The 19,014-nt window shown below is 38.0% G+C and overlaps 1 protein-coding gene across 2 annotated transcripts in view; it reads right to left on the reverse strand.

Annotated features, from left to right (window-relative positions):
• Window positions 1–207: 207 nt before the first annotated feature.
• The window catches only part of LOC127446818 (E3 ubiquitin-protein ligase ubr3-like), a 168,332-nt gene continuing 149,525 nt past the window's right edge, over window positions 208–19,014 (reverse strand). For both annotated transcript variants that reach the window (XM_051708064.1, XM_051708063.1), the window contains 4 exons: window positions 16,684–16,860; window positions 8,947–9,156; window positions 7,627–7,766; window positions 208–4,969 (listed from right to left, as the gene is read on the reverse strand). In XM_051708064.1, the coding sequence (XP_051564024.1) occupies window positions 4,852–4,969; window positions 7,627–7,766; window positions 8,947–9,156; window positions 16,684–16,860 (645 nt within the window). In that variant the 3' untranslated portion in view covers window positions 208–4,851. The remainder of the gene's footprint in view (window positions 4,970–7,626; window positions 7,767–8,946; window positions 9,157–16,683; window positions 16,861–19,014) is intronic.

Below are 19,014 nucleotides of genomic sequence, written 5' to 3' on the forward strand. Positions count from 1 at the left end.
AGACCATTCAGCGACTCCAGTTCCTCAACACCCTAGGGATTTATGGCTTCCAGAAACCTTCATAGTCTTTCAGTGTGAGTTCTGCCCAGGTTCCCTCAGTTCACTGTCTTTTATCCTGCTGAACCATGCCAAGAATGTTGGATCCGAGTGATATTTTGTCTTAAACCATAAAGGACACAGACAACCGAGGATGAAGGGCTAAAAAAATAATTGCTTTATTGAAGCTCAAGAAAGCACTGGTTGACATACACCTTGATATAACAAAGTTTGCTAAATAACAGCTGTATTTTATACTCCTCTAACTAGCACATGACCATGGTCACACACAAACCCGTGAGATGCACTTGCTTGCGCACACATACAGACAAAAGAACACTCTGTTCTCTGAAGGTTGTCGCACTCCCATATCTTAGTTGTTTCCAAATAACCTCAGGCGCGCGCACACACACACACATAAAAGGCAGTCAAGGAAAGGTCAGTACATGAGTCACATGAAGAAATAAAGTAAAATCAAGTGGTTATGGTATAGTTGATTAATTATGTAATATATACATTACAATAAAAATGAATGTTCTCTGGGAGCCGGGTTAAATGAACAATCACTGTTATTGCATTCCTGATATACAGACCCTCAGTCACACCTCAGATTACATACATGCTACATGCACCTTATAGTAGTAAGAAAAAAATAGAAAATTGATTAATATAAAAAGAAACAATTTATAGAGATCCATCAAACGCGACATTGCGTAAGCGGCCACATAACGGACTCAGGGTTTTTTTGAGGTGCGAGCGGTGCGCTCTTTGTCCCTCAGTCAGAAAATTCTGAGGAATGGTGTTTGTGCACCTGCTTTTATACCGGACATCTTCACGCCTAAAAGGGTGGGGCTTAAACACCATAGCCAATCCTGGTGTTATTGTAGAAAGGTTTCAACTAGGCTGTGTAGAAGAACACTCCTCATAGAGTCAGCTTAGTGATGCAATGTCTCGTTTCCTACATCTGAGGGAACCGAGGTTACATATGAAACAGAGACGCTTTCATGTGTGAAATATTTTCCCCTTAACAAGATGCCCTTCATTTTTGTAGTTTTTTTGTAAATGACTTGGAACAGGGGGACCTGGGTAGCTCAGTGGTAAAAGACGCTGGCTACCACACCAGGAGTTCGCTAGTTCGAATCCCAGGGCTTGCTGAGTGACTCCAACCAGGTCTCCTAAGCAACCAAATTGGCCCGGTTGCTAGGGAGGGTAGAGTCACATGGGGTAACCTCCTCATGGTCACTATAATGTGGTTAGTTCTCAGTGGGGGCATGGTGAGTTGGCCTGAAGCCTCCACATGCACTATGTCTCCGTGGCAACGCGCTCAACAAGCCACGTGATAAGATGCGTGGGTTGATGGTCTCAGATGCGGAGGCAACTGGGATTCATCCTCCGCCACCCGGATTGAGGCAAATCACTACACCACCACTACAAGGAATGTGACAGAGTTAAAATGAAGCGCTTAGGGATAGTAATCATAATGTCAATACTTGCTAAAGCTGTAACCACATATTTAACCCCTTATTGGTTAACTACTAATCTCAATATTGGGGTAGTGAACCCTATGGTGGTCCCTCAATGCCTATGGTGTTACATCCCTGGTACTTTGGGCATGGAGTGGGATAATATGATTTGATTGACATCTTTGCATATCCAGCAGAGCAGATCATATATTAATCCGTGGATTATTCACAAATGCAAAATATCTGGAGAAAAAGTTTAAGGCACATCAACAAACAAACAAAGGTACATCAGAGCATCTGTATATTTTATTCACATATGTTACATTTTGCATTAAATGTCATTAAAATTCACCCCTTCAGAGATGACATCAAAGAGTCTAAATCAGCACTTACAGTAATGTACTGTATTACTGCCTGCCTTACACGCATTCACAGCAGGAGAACACACCAGCTTCCACATCCATTATCCACCAGCACATTGATCAAAAATGTCTGTCTATACAAAGTGGGCAGGAAGAGAAAGCAGAGTGCTGAAAGGGAAAACAAAACCAAAAAAAAAAAAAAAAAAAAAAAACAGCAGCATGCATGAAATCAAGAATTCAAGTGCACCGAAAAACCTTCTTCCTCCAGCATGGCGTGACTGCAGCAATAACAATATCTATCAAATCAAACTGATCAATACAAACCAAAATGCCGTTTCAGTTGAATTTGAGTGTCTGAATATGTGTGTGTGGTATTGTAGGTGCTTGTAAGTCTTAAAGAAGGAAACAAAGTAAGAAAAAGTGCCCTCAACATAGTTGGGTTACATGTGTCCATATAATTGCATTAAATATGATTTTCAGAACAGGCTCTAATGTTGTTATTTTGATTGTGGCTCACAATCAAAATGACATACAAAAATATCATATGGGAAACAGTACTGCATTTAAATTGGTCAATTAAATAAAAAAAATATATACAATGAAATAAGATTTTTTTTTTTAATTTCAAGAGCTCTCAATGTGATACCACCAAAAGAAAATCCATAAAGATAAATTGTAGAAATGAATAAAAATAAAATTGGGTATATTAATGTGAAACTTGATTTTTTAAATTTGAAGTGGGCAACAATGAAAATGGGACATACTCAAACTAAACCACCCCCTGACAGAAAAGCTGAATAAAATAAAAAGTGCACCATACTTTACTGTAAATGTCCACACCTGGACTGGGCTGTAATATTTAGATTTTCATGTGATCCAATTGAATGCATTTTAAAATATTATATTGTGCATAATGCCCTATCTAATGCTATGAATACCACAATTGGCAAAGGTCCAATGACAGATCCTTGGGGAACACCACATTTTTTTATACACTAAATAAGTAATCTAACCTTCACTAAAAGTCTATTTGTGAAGAGGACCACAACTTTTGTTTTTGGTTTTTTGATAAGTTATTTTTTTCTTTTGTTGTTGAGGTTTTAAAGCATCTAAACACAATCTGGCAGAGCTTCAAAGCTGTAGAAAACAGAAAATAGAAATTGACATCATTTTCTCAGGAACATATTAAATCAGGACAGGATTTTAAATTCAATATCTGGGTGAAGTGTGCATCAAAAAGTGTCATATTGACACATAAATTATGTCTTTCAACAAGATTTAACAAGAGAAAACTTCTTAGTCTGCAAATTCCTAAAGAAGGAGAGTATAGGCTCCTTGTAGATATATGTAAGTCCAATAGAACGGTCTTAAACTGTTCTGTCTTAGAATTTAACAGTTGTGAGGATCCAGTTGATGAAACACTGCCACCTATGGACCAACTAGTCTTGGCATTATCATGTAATTCGAATAAAGGAAATACTGTATAGTTAAGACTTTGAGTGACAGCAGTCAAATATTTTGATTGCTATAGTTGGGTAAATCTCACAAAACCTGTCAAAACATTTTTCACCCAAAAATCAAAACATAGAAATAATTTCTATTTAGCATAAAGTAAATGCAAACTTTATGACCATTCAGATTTTTTGCACATATTTTATCACAATCAAGCAGAATTTACTCTACATATTCTCATTCCTGTAATGCAAGCAAAAAAACAAACAAAAAAAAAGTATGACAAAAGTATGATTTAAATCATACAGTACTGATACAACATTGTAGTATTTGTTACCATTGAGAACAATGGGAAACTCAAAAGGGTTCAGACTTATAACCGTAATGAGAATTTGGTGGTAAATGTGCTAAATTGTCATGAGAATAATGTAAAGCAAAAAATAAAATAAAAAAATAATCTTGATGGTCCCCAAAAAGGCTTTGTTGTCCTTTTTTCTCTTGAGTTGGACAAGTTTTTATGACATTAAACCAGCTGTTAGAATCAAATTCAGTCTTGATTTGGAAAATGAAAACCTTTAGACAAGGAAAATGACCAAAGAGCATTGTATATAGACTGGTTCTGAGATAGAATGTGCTTAGAAACACTGTACAAGGTTGCAGGGGAATACTTTTATAAACTCAACAGACCAGCCAACCACCATCAACAGAGCCTTCATTAGGGAAAAAAAAAAAAAGATGCAAACTGTAAAAAGTTTTTTACAAAGCTATAATTAAAATGTTTAAACAAGGAATAGCAGCACTTTTTAAATATTAAAATATTTTATCTGAGACTACAAAACAAAAATAATAAAATACAATTCCTGAGGATGACTGTAACTATACCAGAGACAAATCTTGCTTCATTTCTAATTGGTTGAAATTTTGTCTCATACCCTGCTTTAGTAATTCTCCTTAAAGGGTGTCGAACCCACATCAGCATATAAAGGTCTCTGAGCTTACAGAATGAATCTTATGAGATGCGTTTCAACTCAAATATTATGACATCACTACACATTGCACTGGTCATGGGGTGGCGGGGATATGTGGAGAGTCTACATGTCTTCGTTACTTTAGTGCTCAAAGGTTTGATAATAATTCTGATATCTGTACATGATTTGTTTAACATTGGTCAGATTTTTTTCTCCCAAAGTCTCAAAACTGTCCATTTTCCAAACATAACCGAACAGAAGCATTTTTCCACTTATGCGTCCACAAGGATTAACAGATTCACTCAGTGTAGGACTAGCCTTCGCTTTCACTGTAAGCTTGCTGGGACAAAACAAAACTCTCCCTTTGAATTCCACACAGAAAATCACTTTTAAAACACACACACACAGTTAGTCATTAGGCTTGATTGTACACTAAACTTCACATGAACCCAGGCTGTGGCAGAAGCCAACTCAACTTTTTTTATATTACACAACAGAAGTCATCGAGGCTGCGCTGACATCATGTGTCATCTCCTTTCCAGTATATGGTTTGGGATTGGGACGCTAATGTTAAAGTCCATTGTAGTGGGGACCCCAGCGCTTGTTGATGTGGTCAAAGGTGTGCGAGACCCACTGCTGCTCCAGAACACGGTACCTCTCCTCACATAAATACAGAGGCTTTCCTCGGCTATGGAAAAGAAATGGACAAAAAAGTTACAGCAGGCAGGGTCAATTACTTTCTATATAAAATAATTGAATAGCCTATACAAAAAGTAGTTACAAAAAGATACAAACAACTGTAGTTCTTCTCTGTTCGTAACCCTAGTGAGATGTCCCACCATCTACATAGGCCCTGTTTGCATCACAAGGCTGATCTGATTACAAGTGGACAGGCAAGACACATAACCATTTATACCTGGTAATAATATGTATTTCTATTGACCACTTGTGTTCAGATTTCGAGGGGAAGGTCTCTAATTTCAAGACATCAAACAATCACTATGTCAGTGTATTACTGCATGATAATAAAGTGCAAAAAAGTCAAAGTCAAAAAAATTCTCCTAACTATACTTGCATTTAATCTGAATGCAAACATGATATACATTAATTACCTGAGCTTTAGGTGTGTGTGCTTCTCATCTGTCACTGCATGTTGTTATCAGGCACACTGTAGAAGGTTTGTAAAGCTTGTGCATGTACATGTTAGAGGTCGACCGATAGTGGATTTTGCCGATACCGATAACTAAGGTGGTGGGAAAGGCCGATAGTAGTTTTAAAATCTATTTATAGAATGTCAAAAATACTTTTTGACTTTCTTTACCATGGCAGGCAAAGACAAAGAGTCCAAAATAAATAAAATTCCAGGTGCAGTTTTTTTTTTTCAATCAAAATCCCAAATAATAAACAGAAAAAATTAAGATTTAGTGCATAACACAGGACTTTTTTTTTTAGCATAAACAAGCCCAAAACACATAGTGGACTCTTATTTTGAAATGACAGGGAAAAAAAAAAATATCTGCAACAATCGACATAGATTTTTGCAGTTAACCGATATAAAGCTGATGCTGCAGTAGGCCTACCATCTGTAAGATTCATCAGACCAGGCTATGTTTTTCCAGTCTTCAATTGTCCAGTTTTGGTGAGCCTGTGCCCACTGTAGCCTCAGCTTTCTGTTCTTAGCTGACAGAAGTGGAACCCGACATGGTCTTCTACTGTTGTAGCCCATTCGCCTCAAGGTTCGACGTGTTGTCCATTCTGAGATGCTATTCTGCTCACTACAAATGTACAGAGTGGTTATCCGAGTTACCATAGCCTTTCTGTCAGCTCAAACCAGTCTGGACATTCTCTGTTGAACTCTCTCATCAACAAGGTATTTCCATCCTAAGAACTGCCGCTCACTGGATGTTTTTTGTTTTTGGCACCATTCTGAGTAAACTCTAGAAACTGTTGCGCATGAAAATCCCAGGAGATCAGCAGTTACAGAAATACTCAAACCAGCCCATCTGGCACCAACAATCATGCCATGGTCGAAATCACTAAGATCAAATTTTTCCCCCCATTCTGATGGTTGATGTGAAAATTAATTGAAGCTCCTGACCCGTATCTGCATGGTTGTATGCACTGCACGGCTGCCACATGATTAGTTGATTAGATAATCACATGAATAAGCAGGTGTACAGGAGTACCTAATAAAGTGGTCTGTATATTTATTTTGGGAAAATACAGTATACATATGCACAAGAACTTCACTTAAATTCTTCAATGTGTCTGATCAACATGCAGTGAAACAGATGCGAAGCATGCACATTTTACTCTCATGTTTGTGCTTAGTCTAAACTAGGGTTGCGTGGTTTAACGGTACTAAAGAAGTATTGCGATACCAAAACAATTAAAACGGTATGATGTCATCTTGTTGCTAATTTTGGTACCATTTTACAGTATGCTGTCATTAGCAAATGATAGTTTTTAGATGAAATCAATGACAATTTGAAAATAAAATAAAAAACCTCTGGATATGGCCAAGTGTGATCATTAAACAGCAGAAGGATGTAATTTAATGAAATATTATATTCACATGCGCTTCATGTTACAAAATGAACAAGAGGTGCCACTCTGCTCCGTCATCAGCTTCACACAAACACACACGCACGCATGCTCACACACTCACACAACTCAACACACACTACTGGTGCTTGATGTTCATGCAGTGTGTTTAGAGTTAAACGGCTGTTAACACTTAAATGAACTCCTCTGGTGCAGCTCTAAGATTTCAGCTCCAGAGTTGTGACGGGATTATCCCAGCATTAATGGGAAGCTTGATATAACTAACCAATCAAAAACAGGAAGAACTCAAATATATATATATTTCATTAAAGCTGTATGTATCAATTTGATTAAACACCATTTGATCATAACATTTAATTAAAACATTTAACATGGAATCCAGAAAAATTCAAACCGAAAACGCATAATTTGTATCTGTGAGACTTTATGCAGTTCTTTTAATCGTCATTTTCTGTGTAATTTCATCAAAAATCAGAGGCTTTTTATTTGTTGATTATAGTATCGATACCGAGGTACTAGGGCTGTTATCATACCGAAGGCAAAATTTTGGTATCGGAGCAACCCTAGTCTAAACGCATCTTAATACCAGATGTAAACAGGACCTATGACGCCTTAAAATGCTGTCTAGGTACTGGTAGGTAGCTCAAAAGGGTTTATCTGAACAAGGCATCCAAAAATCAAGACTTAAATGATATTTTAGTAATATCCCCAGACTGAAATCTAGATCCAGTGTCTGAGCATCAGAGCATGAAAAGGTGTGTCAGAAGAGTGTAAGTGTACCGTAGGTCTCTATCCTCCTCTCCATGAGCATCCAGATACACAGACCCCCACAGACAGAAGCGATGGCCTCGGATGATTATGATGACAGAGGCGTTTATCAGGAGGAAAATACCCGTCGCCGCTCCACAGTGCTGGGAGTGCTACAGATTATAAACAGTTATCATCATCAGTATAGTGGTCATTCCAGCCTTATACCAGAAAAAATACGTGACTGTGGCGAAATTTTTCGAAATTATATTTCATGGTTCATTACACCTATCGCAGCAGTTGAAAGGTAAAATGTTGACTATGTTCTACTAAAATACTGTTAATGTTCTCTAGGTAATGCTCTGTCTATTGAGTTTTAAACCAACTAAACCTACCTCCCTACCCTAAACCTTACCGATAATGTCATAAAAGAAATGTGACATGAAAAACACAATTGCTGAAGACTTTGTGGTGCCTCTATTACACTTTCATCTCACGTGTCTACTTGCATGCTCTTCAGGACTTGTACCCCAGTCCTTTGCATCACAAGTGCAACGCTCTTTTCAGTTGAGCTACTGCATAATTTGACCACACTTCAACAAGCTTGGAAATGTAGTTGTTTATGTACTGCAAGCATTAAAATGCAGGGTTTTTCTTGCATAGAGAATTATGAGGCAGCGCCTCCGTCAAATTTCGTGCCGCCTCCGACTGTCGACGAAACTCAGGCAGGCAGTCACGTGCACAGATAGACCCCAAGTGGTGCTCAAGCACCCACCCTCTTTCACTAGATAAGTGTCCTTTATGCAAGTCATTTCTTATTTTTTAATGTATATTTTAGTTTTTATTTAAATTTGGCCCTTAGCATCAATTCTCAATTAAACGTGTGCCCGACATCTGCATTTAAGTTGTAATTCTGCGAGACCACACAAGCCTCTGCCCCTCCCCCTCTTTGACATTCTTTGTCACAGCCTCCACACAAGTTAATGCACATGATCAGGATGGTACCACCTCTGCCTCATTTTGAGCCAGGAAAAACCCTGTTAAAATGTATCGCCTTAAAAGTCATGTGCTATTGTAAAAGTGTTTCAATGTCATAAGATAGCATTGCGTGAGGAACAGGGCAATGAAGTGTTCATGAGTTGATAATTTGCTGTTTTACTTGTGATTTGTGTGAATGGGAATAAAAGTCATAGTTGTAGTGCCTCTAGTGTTTATTTCACCGGAAAACTGCCGCGATACCTACAACGAGCCACGTAAAAATAATTTTGGAAAAATGCAGGTATAGTGACGTGGTTCTATGAGACCAGGTTGGGTAATTCAGACTTGAACTGGTATTGTAAACAGCATACTCACCAGTACACACTCACAGACACCTTGCTGCTTACAGCAGTGACCCTTGAGACAGACGAACGCTCCACACACCAGACACAGCGCAGGGTCTTTGGGGGTCTTGCCACAGCTGGTGCAGGATTTCCTGTGGTAGTACTGGAAGATGGTGTTGTAATTGTCTGGGAGCTGCAGTAGACGAGGGGCCGCCCACTGAGGGTCCTGAACTAACAGAGACTGCAGAGAGAAAACAAAATTACATTTCATTGTTAAGGTGCCAATATACAGTACTTCTAGTGACAATAAAGAAAGAGCAATTGTGACATAATTTTTTTTTTTTTTTTCAAAATCTGGCCAAAAAGGTGTTTTTGAGTTTGTGTGGTTTGAAACAGCTTGCCAGTGACCGACTTGAAAGGGAACATCTCAGTTACGAGTGTAACCGCGGTTCTTGAAAAGAGAGAACGAGACACTCTGTAGCTGTGCCACACTACTGATCTTTCGCTGTTAAGGCGCTAAGCACCACCAGCCAATCACATTGGCGTGACGGCATATGGTTTCAAGGTCACCGCCCTTAGTAGGAGCTCCCATAGCAGCTTCTGATGCAGCATCCTGTTTCCTCCTTTTAGGGAACCCAGGTTTCTAAATGTCTCTCCCAGCGGCATAGCTGGTGTCTGAATCTCTTCACAATCATTATACCATTACTCAGCTGTTTCAACCTTCTCTCTAGCTCTGAGCAAAGAATAAAGCAAACTTTGCCATGAGTGTATCAGCGCCTTTAATCAAAGTGACAATATTTTCACTTTGTAATGTCTTGACTTTACCAGCCATAAATAAAGTTGAAGTGTGGAATTTTTGCATCACTAGTGTCACCGAATAGAAAAATCTTCCAACATGTTTCCCAAATATTACCCCCTCTGCTATGTTGAATTTTTTTTTTTTCAATGGAATCACATGAACTGATTAATCATGCAAAATAAGACCATGAACATGTATCAACCCTTGTGCTGTGTTTACATTTTTTGAAACTAATTTGGTGTTCCGAATCCAAAAATGACCGGCCTATTAAAAATAGCTTATAAATCTCTCGTTATGCTATAATATCACCAAATATTGGATTCGATCTTTTTGTCAATTTGTTTTCTTTCAATTAGCAAAGATTTTGTATTTCTTTTTGGAGCTTATTGATCGTAGGCCTCACTGACCTGAGCTTATGCACCTCCATTTTTGAGTGAAAAAAGCATTATTTGTGGATAATTTTGGCAATATTAATTATGAAAACATTCTGTACTATTTATCACACTAGTGTGCTTTAATGTTTAACCAGGAAGTTTGTTTCGAAATGCTTTTATTTTGTACAACATGGCACAGTCACACTTGTGGTGTTCCCGGTCAAAATTGACCTGCCATTGACAATGAATGGGGGAGATCAAAATAAGAGAAAAATGTAGTGTTCAGGAGCATGGTCATCATGCTCACATATGTGCATTTGTGCTTGCAAACATAAAGGCCTCGGACCTGTGCACACGCACATATACACACACACACACACACACACACACACACGCGCGCACTAACTTTATGTATTTTCTTTAAAATGTATATTTAAAGCACTTTGAATTGTCATTGTGTATGAAATGTGCAATATAAATAAACTTGCCTTGCCTAACACACACACACAAATGCTCACATACACGCACAAACTCTTTTGAGTATTACATGCTTTCTTTTTCACAGAGATGAACTTTATCCTACCCTGAACTGCATCCAACATCCATTCATCCATCCAACATTACCACAAACACACACACACCAGAACTGTATTTACCCCACAGTGGCCCCTCTCCAACAGAATCTTTCTTTGATGATCTTTCTTTCATCAGTCATTGTGTGTTTCAAATGCAGAGCACATATTTGCAAGGCACATGCATTGTCAGTCATGTGCATGAGGACACAAAACCATCAGGTGTTCGTTGATTTGGTTTGTTGTTGAATAGAAAATATAACAGAAATATGAACAGTGTTGGTATTTTTGTTCCATGAAATGTTTTTTTATATGACAGTGTTAATGTGTAAATAGGCTTAGGCCAGTTTTCTTTGTCACAATGGTCAGATTTGACAGGGAACACCACAAGTGTTACTTTGTGCCCCTTTTCAGAAAATAAAAGCATTTCAAAATAAAAGTCCTGTTTTTTGTGATCTTCCCCATTCATATTTAATGGCCGGTCATCTTTGACCGGGAACACCACAATTCTATTGTGGAGGGGACACTGTGGGGCAAAGACAGTTCTGGTGTGTGTTCGTGCATGTTTGTTTGTGTGTGTGGTAATGTTGGATGGATGAATAGATGTTGGATGCAGTTCAGGGTAGGATAAAGTTAATCTCTGTGAAAAAGAAAGCATGTAATACTCAAGAGCTTGTGCATGTACGTGAGTATGTGTGTTCATGTGTGCACCAGAGCTTGTGAGGAGAGCGGAGTGTTGAGTGGAGTGGTGATAATTCCACCTGAGCGGAGAGCGCCTTTTTGAAGATTCTGCTCCGCTCTCTCAGGCCGCTCAGCGCCACTCACTCAACCCAGAATGCGCTTCGCGATATGCTGGTTTGGGAATCTGCGAAATAAGCAATAGGTCTGAAGTTATGGAGGTCAAACATTACTTTAGTGAAGTTGCAAACCTTATATCCTAAATAAATGCAAAGTATAAATCAAAGTTAAGAACAAGGAAATCAAAAGGGAGTGTGGAGAGACCGTGAGAATTAGCAAATATTCCTTTTAAAATCATACGTGTCACACTGCCAGAGAGCACGAGGATGTGCTACATGAACATGGTAGCGCTGCATAAGGTGAGCTAGTAGACTACACTACTGTTCGATAATAAATTAATAGATAAGTAATGTATCTTGTTGTTTTGCCATCATGTCAGCGCAGATGCGAGCCCGGTTACGCAGGGTTGCGAACGTTAGAACACCCTCAATTGAATATGTAAGCTTAATAATACTGTATATTGGCAAAGCATTTTTCCTTGAATCCCGGCGAACACACACAAAATCCCTGCATCAAAACCAATAAACACGTATGATCTTGCAGATCAGTGTGTCATACCTCCATTGTACAATTGAGCATTTGATTAGTAAAGATTTACTCGCATAGAGAATTTCATAGCTCAATTATCTCACTTAATCGCCTGTTCTAGATTGGTGGTTTCGGATAACATGTTTGCTGCATTCATGTGCAGAGAAAAAAACTATAAATGATTGTACATTAGAAAAAAACTACTTTTCTTAAACGAAGGCAGTGTAATTTGTGAATTCAATTATTTGTATTTGTTTTGGGATCATTAAGCATGATTTAATCTAATATATATATATATATTGGACAAAATCTGACTTTATGCAGGACGAATATTTTTTATTTGTTAAATTCATGGTTAAACCCTGCTGTACATATAAAGAGCGCATGCACAACACATGATCGTTTGACATATAAAGTCCAGATTCACTTTATAATGCTTTAAAAATATCAAGGAAAAACAAAGGGGGCACATGGTATCTACTAATATAATCATTATTATATAAATATCCACAGTCCTTTAGATTGCGATCTGTACATATACAATTGTAGGGAATATTAATAAAGCAACAACACTGAAAAAGAGAAAAACATTCACTGATGTTTTCTGGATAACTTAATACATCCTTTAAAACTGAACACAAAATGAGGATGAGAAATTGCTCATTTTAATTTACAGACCCAAAGTCTGTTAATGTATCAAATCTACAGTATAATCATTCCGTGAAGACAACTGAAAAACAATTTTGAATTTCACTTTTACCCGCAATATTTTTCCTGGTACCACTCCATGTTTTCATTATTGCCATAAACGACTCGAACAAACTTTAAAGTTGAAAAGATTGTGTTTTTCTGGGTCGGTTGTATCACTCAGGTCCAGTTTAAACTGAAAAGCGCAAATTTGCGCATGTGCGAGGTTCCGTGCCAACACACATATGTTTTATCACTTGTAGAGGCATGTTTGATGACTTGTTTAAAGTAAATAGAGGTAATTAGAACTGAAAACAAATGTTATGGCATTATTTAAAGATGTTTAATGACATATGTGCTAACAGAGAAATATTTAACTGATTATAAATGATAATGAAGGTCTGGTAGACCCGATTATCTAACAGCAGTTGTAAACCAGTCCAAAATAAACAGCAAGAATTTATATACTAAAACACAACAATACAATCACATAATTTCAGATGTGTACGTTACTAATCATTTGATAATTTAATAAATGTTGGCCTATAGTCTATATTTCACCTAGAGGGGCACCTCATCCCATGTGGGCAAAGGGGCAGTTGCTCGGGCCACTGTAGCGACCCCCTGTGTACGTGCTTGGAATCATGTATACTATAGAGAAATGTAATGTCAGAGCGGGATTTGAACGAACGCTTTTTTACCGGTGAGCATGAGTGGTACTTGTGTGGAGCGTTTGTTTGGGCCGTGACCGGTTGAGTGGAGCGCACACACATGGAGCGGGTTATTGAACAGAGTTTCACACTGCTCACATGCTCTGGTGTGCACGCATGTGTGTGTGTGTGTATGTGCACAGATCCGAGGCCTTTATGTTTGCAAGCATACGTGCACATATGTGAACACCAACATGTAAGAAAGCATGTAATACTCAAAGTTTGTGCATGTACGTGAGCGTGTGTGCACACGTGTGTGTGTGTATATGCACGTGCACAGATCCGAGGCGTTTACAGTGCTAAAACATAAAACAAAGGCAATTTGAGTAAACACAAAATACAGTTTTTAAATGATAATGTCATTTGTTGAAGCAAAAAAAGTTAAAAATACCAACTGGGCCTGTGTGAAAAAGTATTTGCCCTCAGTTACTAAATCCTCAAATCTATGAAACTGCAGGGTTCAGCTGGACTAGACACACCCAGGCCTGATTACTGCCAGCCCTGTTCAATCAAATCAACACCTAAATAGAACTTTTTCAGCAGCACGAAGTTGGCTAAAAGGTCTCACCTAGTAGAACACTCTGCCAAGGTCGAAAGAAATTCCAGAAATGATGAGGAAAAAGTTGATGGAAATTACTGGGAAGGGTTACAAAGAAAACTTGGCACAGTAGTGAACCTTCCCAGAAGTGGCCAACCTTCCAAAATTCCTCCAAGAGCACAGCGACGACTCATCCAGGAAGTCACAAAAAAGCCAAGGACAACATCCAAGAATTGCAGGCCTCTCTCGCCTAAATAAAGGTCACTGTTCATGACTCCACTATCAGAAAGACACTGGCCAAAAATGCCATCCATGGAAGAGTGGTGATGTGAAAACCACTGCTAACCCAGAAGAACATTAAGTCTTGTCTGAATTTTGCCAAAACACACCTTGACGATCCTCAAAGCTATTGGGAGAATGTTCTGTGGACTGATGAGTCGAAAATTGGAACTGTTTGGAAGACAGGTGTTGGAGCAGAGTGATGTTTCTCTTAAACCACAAGAAGACACATGAGGCTGAGGAAGAAGGGCTCCAAAGAGTGGCTTTTATTAGAGCTCAAGCAAAGCACCGGTTGATATACAAATGAAGAGATCTGCAAAACAAAAACTGTATTTGTATTTTATAACCTCTAAATGGGTCACGGGTGTGACCACACAAGTCATGAAATATGCCTGTTTGCACATATACACACATGCTCAAAGGTCGGCGATTTGTGACACTTCGTCCCTTCTTGCAGAAACACAAGTTTCCACACCTCACTTATATCAGGCAAACACAAAGAGAATGTCATAAAAAGGTCAATGCATGGAATGACAGCAAAGTAATAAGAAAACATGTATAAATATATTGATTATAGATCTCACACAGGAGTCCCGTTACATCTGGTGTAAATCAAACACAGAATTCCAAAAAAAAAAAAAAAAAAAAAAAAAAAACATCTTATCTACGGACAAGTATGGTGGTGGTAGTGTGATGGTGTGGGTAAGCTTTGCTGCTTCAGGGCCAGGGCGACTTGCAATAATTGAGGGAAACATAAATTCTGCTCTTTACCAGAAAATCCTAAAGAACATCCGGTCATCAGTCCGTGAGTTGAAGCTCAAGCGCAACTGGATTATGCAGCAAGACAATGATCCAAAGCAAAGGAGTAAGTCCACATCTTGAATGGCTAAAAAGAAGCAAAATTTAAGTTTTGGAGTGCCCTGGTCAAAGTCCTAACTTGAACCTAATTGAGATGCTGTGGCAGAACCTTAAACAGGCAGTACATGCTCGAAAACCCTCCAACATGGCTGAACTAAAGCAGTTCTGCAAAGAAGAGTGGGCCAAAATTCCACCACAGCGTTGTGAAAGACTGATCTCTAGTTATCCAAAGTGTTTGGTTGCAGTTGTTTCTGCTAAAGGTGGCACAACCAGCTATTAAGTTTAACAGGGCCGTTAGTTTTTCACATGGGTGATATAGGTGTTGGATAACTTTCTGGCTTCAATAAAAAACATATATATTTGAAAACTGCATTTTGTGTTTACTCAGGTTTCCTTTGTTTTATGTTATATCTTTTTTGAAAATCAAAAACAATTTAATATGAAAAATACACAAAAACAGAAGAAATCAGGATGGGAGCAAATACTTTTTCACAGCACTGTACTTGTACTTGTTTGCAAGCACACATGCACATGTGAAAATGAACATGCAAGAAAGCATGTAATAAAGAGTTTGTGCGTGTACGTGAGCATGTGTGTGTTAGTGCACGTGTGTGTATGTGCACGTGCACAGATCCGAGGCCTTTATGTTTGCAAGCACACATGCACGTGAACATGAACATGTAAGAAAGCATGTAATAAAGAGTTTGTGCATGTACGTAAGCATGTGTGTGTGTGCATGTGTGTGTGTGTTTGTGTGTGTTAATGCACGTGTATATACAGTATGTGCACAGGTCTGAAGCCTTTATGTTTGCAAGCACACTTGCACATATGTGAACATAAACTTGATGAACATGATCCTGAACACTCAATTTTTCTCTTATTTTTAATCTCCCCCATTCATTGTCAATGGCCGGTCATTTTTGACCGGGAACACCACAAGTGTGACTGTGCCATTTTGTACAAAATAAAAGTATTTCAAAACAAACTTCCTAGTTAAACATTAAAGCACACTAGTGTGATAAATAGTACAGAGTGTTTTCATATTTTATTTAATATTGCCAAAATTATCCACAAATAATTATTTTTTCACTATAAAACAGAGGTGCATACTGCAAGCTCAGGTCAATGAGGCCTATGATCAGTAAGTTCCAAAAAGAAATACAAAACCTCTGCTAATTGAAAGAAAACTAGCAAAAAGATATAATCCAATATTTGTTGATAATATAGCATATTGAGAGATTTATAAGCAATTTCTATAGGCCGGTTATTTTTGACCGGGAACACCAAAAGTGCAACAAGGATGTTGTGATCCCCAGTGTGAGCAACGTCAGTAAGTTTTAGTCCAATAAGATAACATTAACTAGCATTTTCAGGCAAAAGAAAATCATCTTCAGGTCAAAATGACCGGAACACAACAAGAGGGTTAAGAAAGTAAATAGGGTAACTTTTGATTTCATGTTGAAAAAATAAGTGTTGCAATACATGTAATGTTGTCAAACAAACCAAAATTCAACATTGCAGCAGGCTCTTCTGAAGTAGTTGTTCTGTACAATATCATTGGTGTTAGCAATGTATCAAATAAAACAGGGTGTAAATAAATATAACCTAGGAACACAAATACTGACCGCAGACTGCTGGGTAGGCGTATCGGAGAGAGTGATGACCTCTGAACACCACTGAGAGATAAGATCATAGGCTTTGAAATTCCACTGGAGACACGCTGCACTGCTCATGGTCGTGCTGGACTGAACAGAACCAACCAAACCCAGACAGCCGGTCAGCAGGGAGAACTCCTCTTCCATCTGTGACAGAAGAGAGCAGTGAGTGTAACGAAGAATGAGAGCGAAAAGTCATAGAACCTGTTTACACCTGATATCAACATAGATCTCAGGTGATCTGATCACAAGTGGTCAGCCACAACATTAAAACCACCAGCCTAATATAGTGTAGGTCCCCCTCGTGCTGCCAAAACATCTCTGACCCGTCGAGGCATGGACTCCACAAGACCTCTGAAGGTGTCCTGTGGTATCTGGCACCAAGATTGTTGGTCCAGCACATCCCATAGATGCTCAATCAGATTGAGATCTGGGGAATTTGGAGGCCAAGTCAACACCTTGAACTCTTTGTCATGTTCCTCAAACCATTCCTGAACAATTTTTTCATTGTGGCAGGGCGCATTATCCTGTTGAAGGATGCCATGAAGGGGTGTACGTGGTTTGCAACAATCTTTAGGTAGGTGGTATGTGTCAAAATAACATTCACATGAATGCCAGGACCCAAGGTTTCCCAGCAGAAAATTGCCCAGAGCATCACACTGACTTGCATATATTATATTTTGTTAAATATTTATTAACTACATAATTTGTACTATTTACAGGTATTTACATTGATATGTTGAACACGTGCTAAAACTGGTACTGTTGCTTGTTCGAAAACCAGCATTTCTGTAAACAGCTTCTTTAAATTAGCGCATGATAACAAGAGAGACTCGAATGGCATTATCTCATCTGCGTTATGACTGATTAGAATTAAATGTTTATTTATGGTTGTTTTTGATCAACAACTGACTGTAAAGAACAGAAAAGGGTATTAACCCTCTGGGGTCTGAGGGTGTTTTGGGCACTGGAGAAGTTTTGACATGCCTTGACATCTGTGCTTTTTTCAGTTGCTTAAAAACATATTAATGGCTCAAGTCTGATAACACTGTATTCAGCACAAACTGGGCTACAATAATATGTGAACAACATGTATGTACATGTTTGTATTTTTGAGAAAATAACGTTTATGCATGATTTTTGAAAAAATAAAAATGGTAAGTCACTGAAATAAGGCCATATAACACATACTAAACATTTGTTCACAAGACTTTTGAGAACTGGATCTTGTAGCCTAGAATTTTTGCTACAAAATGATGTGAAAACCATCCTGATCACTCATTCATACAAAACAATATAGTCATTTAACTTTTGTAAGACACTTTTAGTGTTAGAAAGGCCATATGCGAGGAGGCATGGATGATCATGAATATTGATGTGATTCACACCTGAGTAGACAAAGACCCCTCCCCTGAGAGAGAATGAATGTGAGGAGACTTAATTATTGAATGTATTGTTTGTAGCTTATTTACAAAATCATGTTTAAGTTAAAAGAAGTAATCTGACTATACATTTTCTTTACATCAAGACTTTACTTAAAAATTTTAGACCTACACTTCCGTTTAAAAAAGTTTTTTTAGATTTTTTAATGTTTTTAAAAGAAGTCTCTTCTGCTCACCAAGGCTGCATTTATTTGATCTAAAATACAGCAAAAACAGCGATATTGTGAAATATTTTTACAGTTTAATATAACTGTCTTCTATTTGAATATATTGTCAAATGCAATTTATTCCTGTGATCGAAGCTGAATTTTCAGCATCATTACTGCAGTCTTCAGTGTCACATGATCCTTCAGAAATCATTCTAATATGCTGATTTTCTAATATGGGCATATTGACAGCACATTTTACACATTTACACCCGAACAGATATTTGCAAGCACAAGCTTTGTTGATGATAATGAGGCAGCATAAACACTAGTTAAAATATAATCTAAACATTCATATTGTTTTTATATCATATTACATATCATATTTATATCATACAGCATACAATTTAAATACCTGCTTTAGCTGAAAAAGCATTTAAATGAAACTAAAACTTGCCTATTAGGACATATTTCAAATGTCAATACTTTGAATACTGGCTGGTAAGTCTGGAAATAGTCCAGCTAGTAAAATATGTCCATGTCTATGTAAAATAGCATGTCAACTAATGTACGTAAAATGAAAAAAACTTACTCATCCGAAATTGTATCCTCGGCTGGATCAAGTCGCTCTTCAAAATGCAAATGTTCCTCATCGGATTCCTGCTCTTCTTCTGAGGAAAATGTGAACTCTTCGTCACCATCCAGGACCATCT

Source organism: Myxocyprinus asiaticus, chromosome 10 (assembly GCF_019703515.2).
Source record: "Myxocyprinus asiaticus isolate MX2 ecotype Aquarium Trade chromosome 10, UBuf_Myxa_2, whole genome shotgun sequence".
NCBI lineage: Eukaryota > Metazoa > Chordata > Actinopteri > Cypriniformes > Catostomidae > Myxocyprinus > Myxocyprinus asiaticus.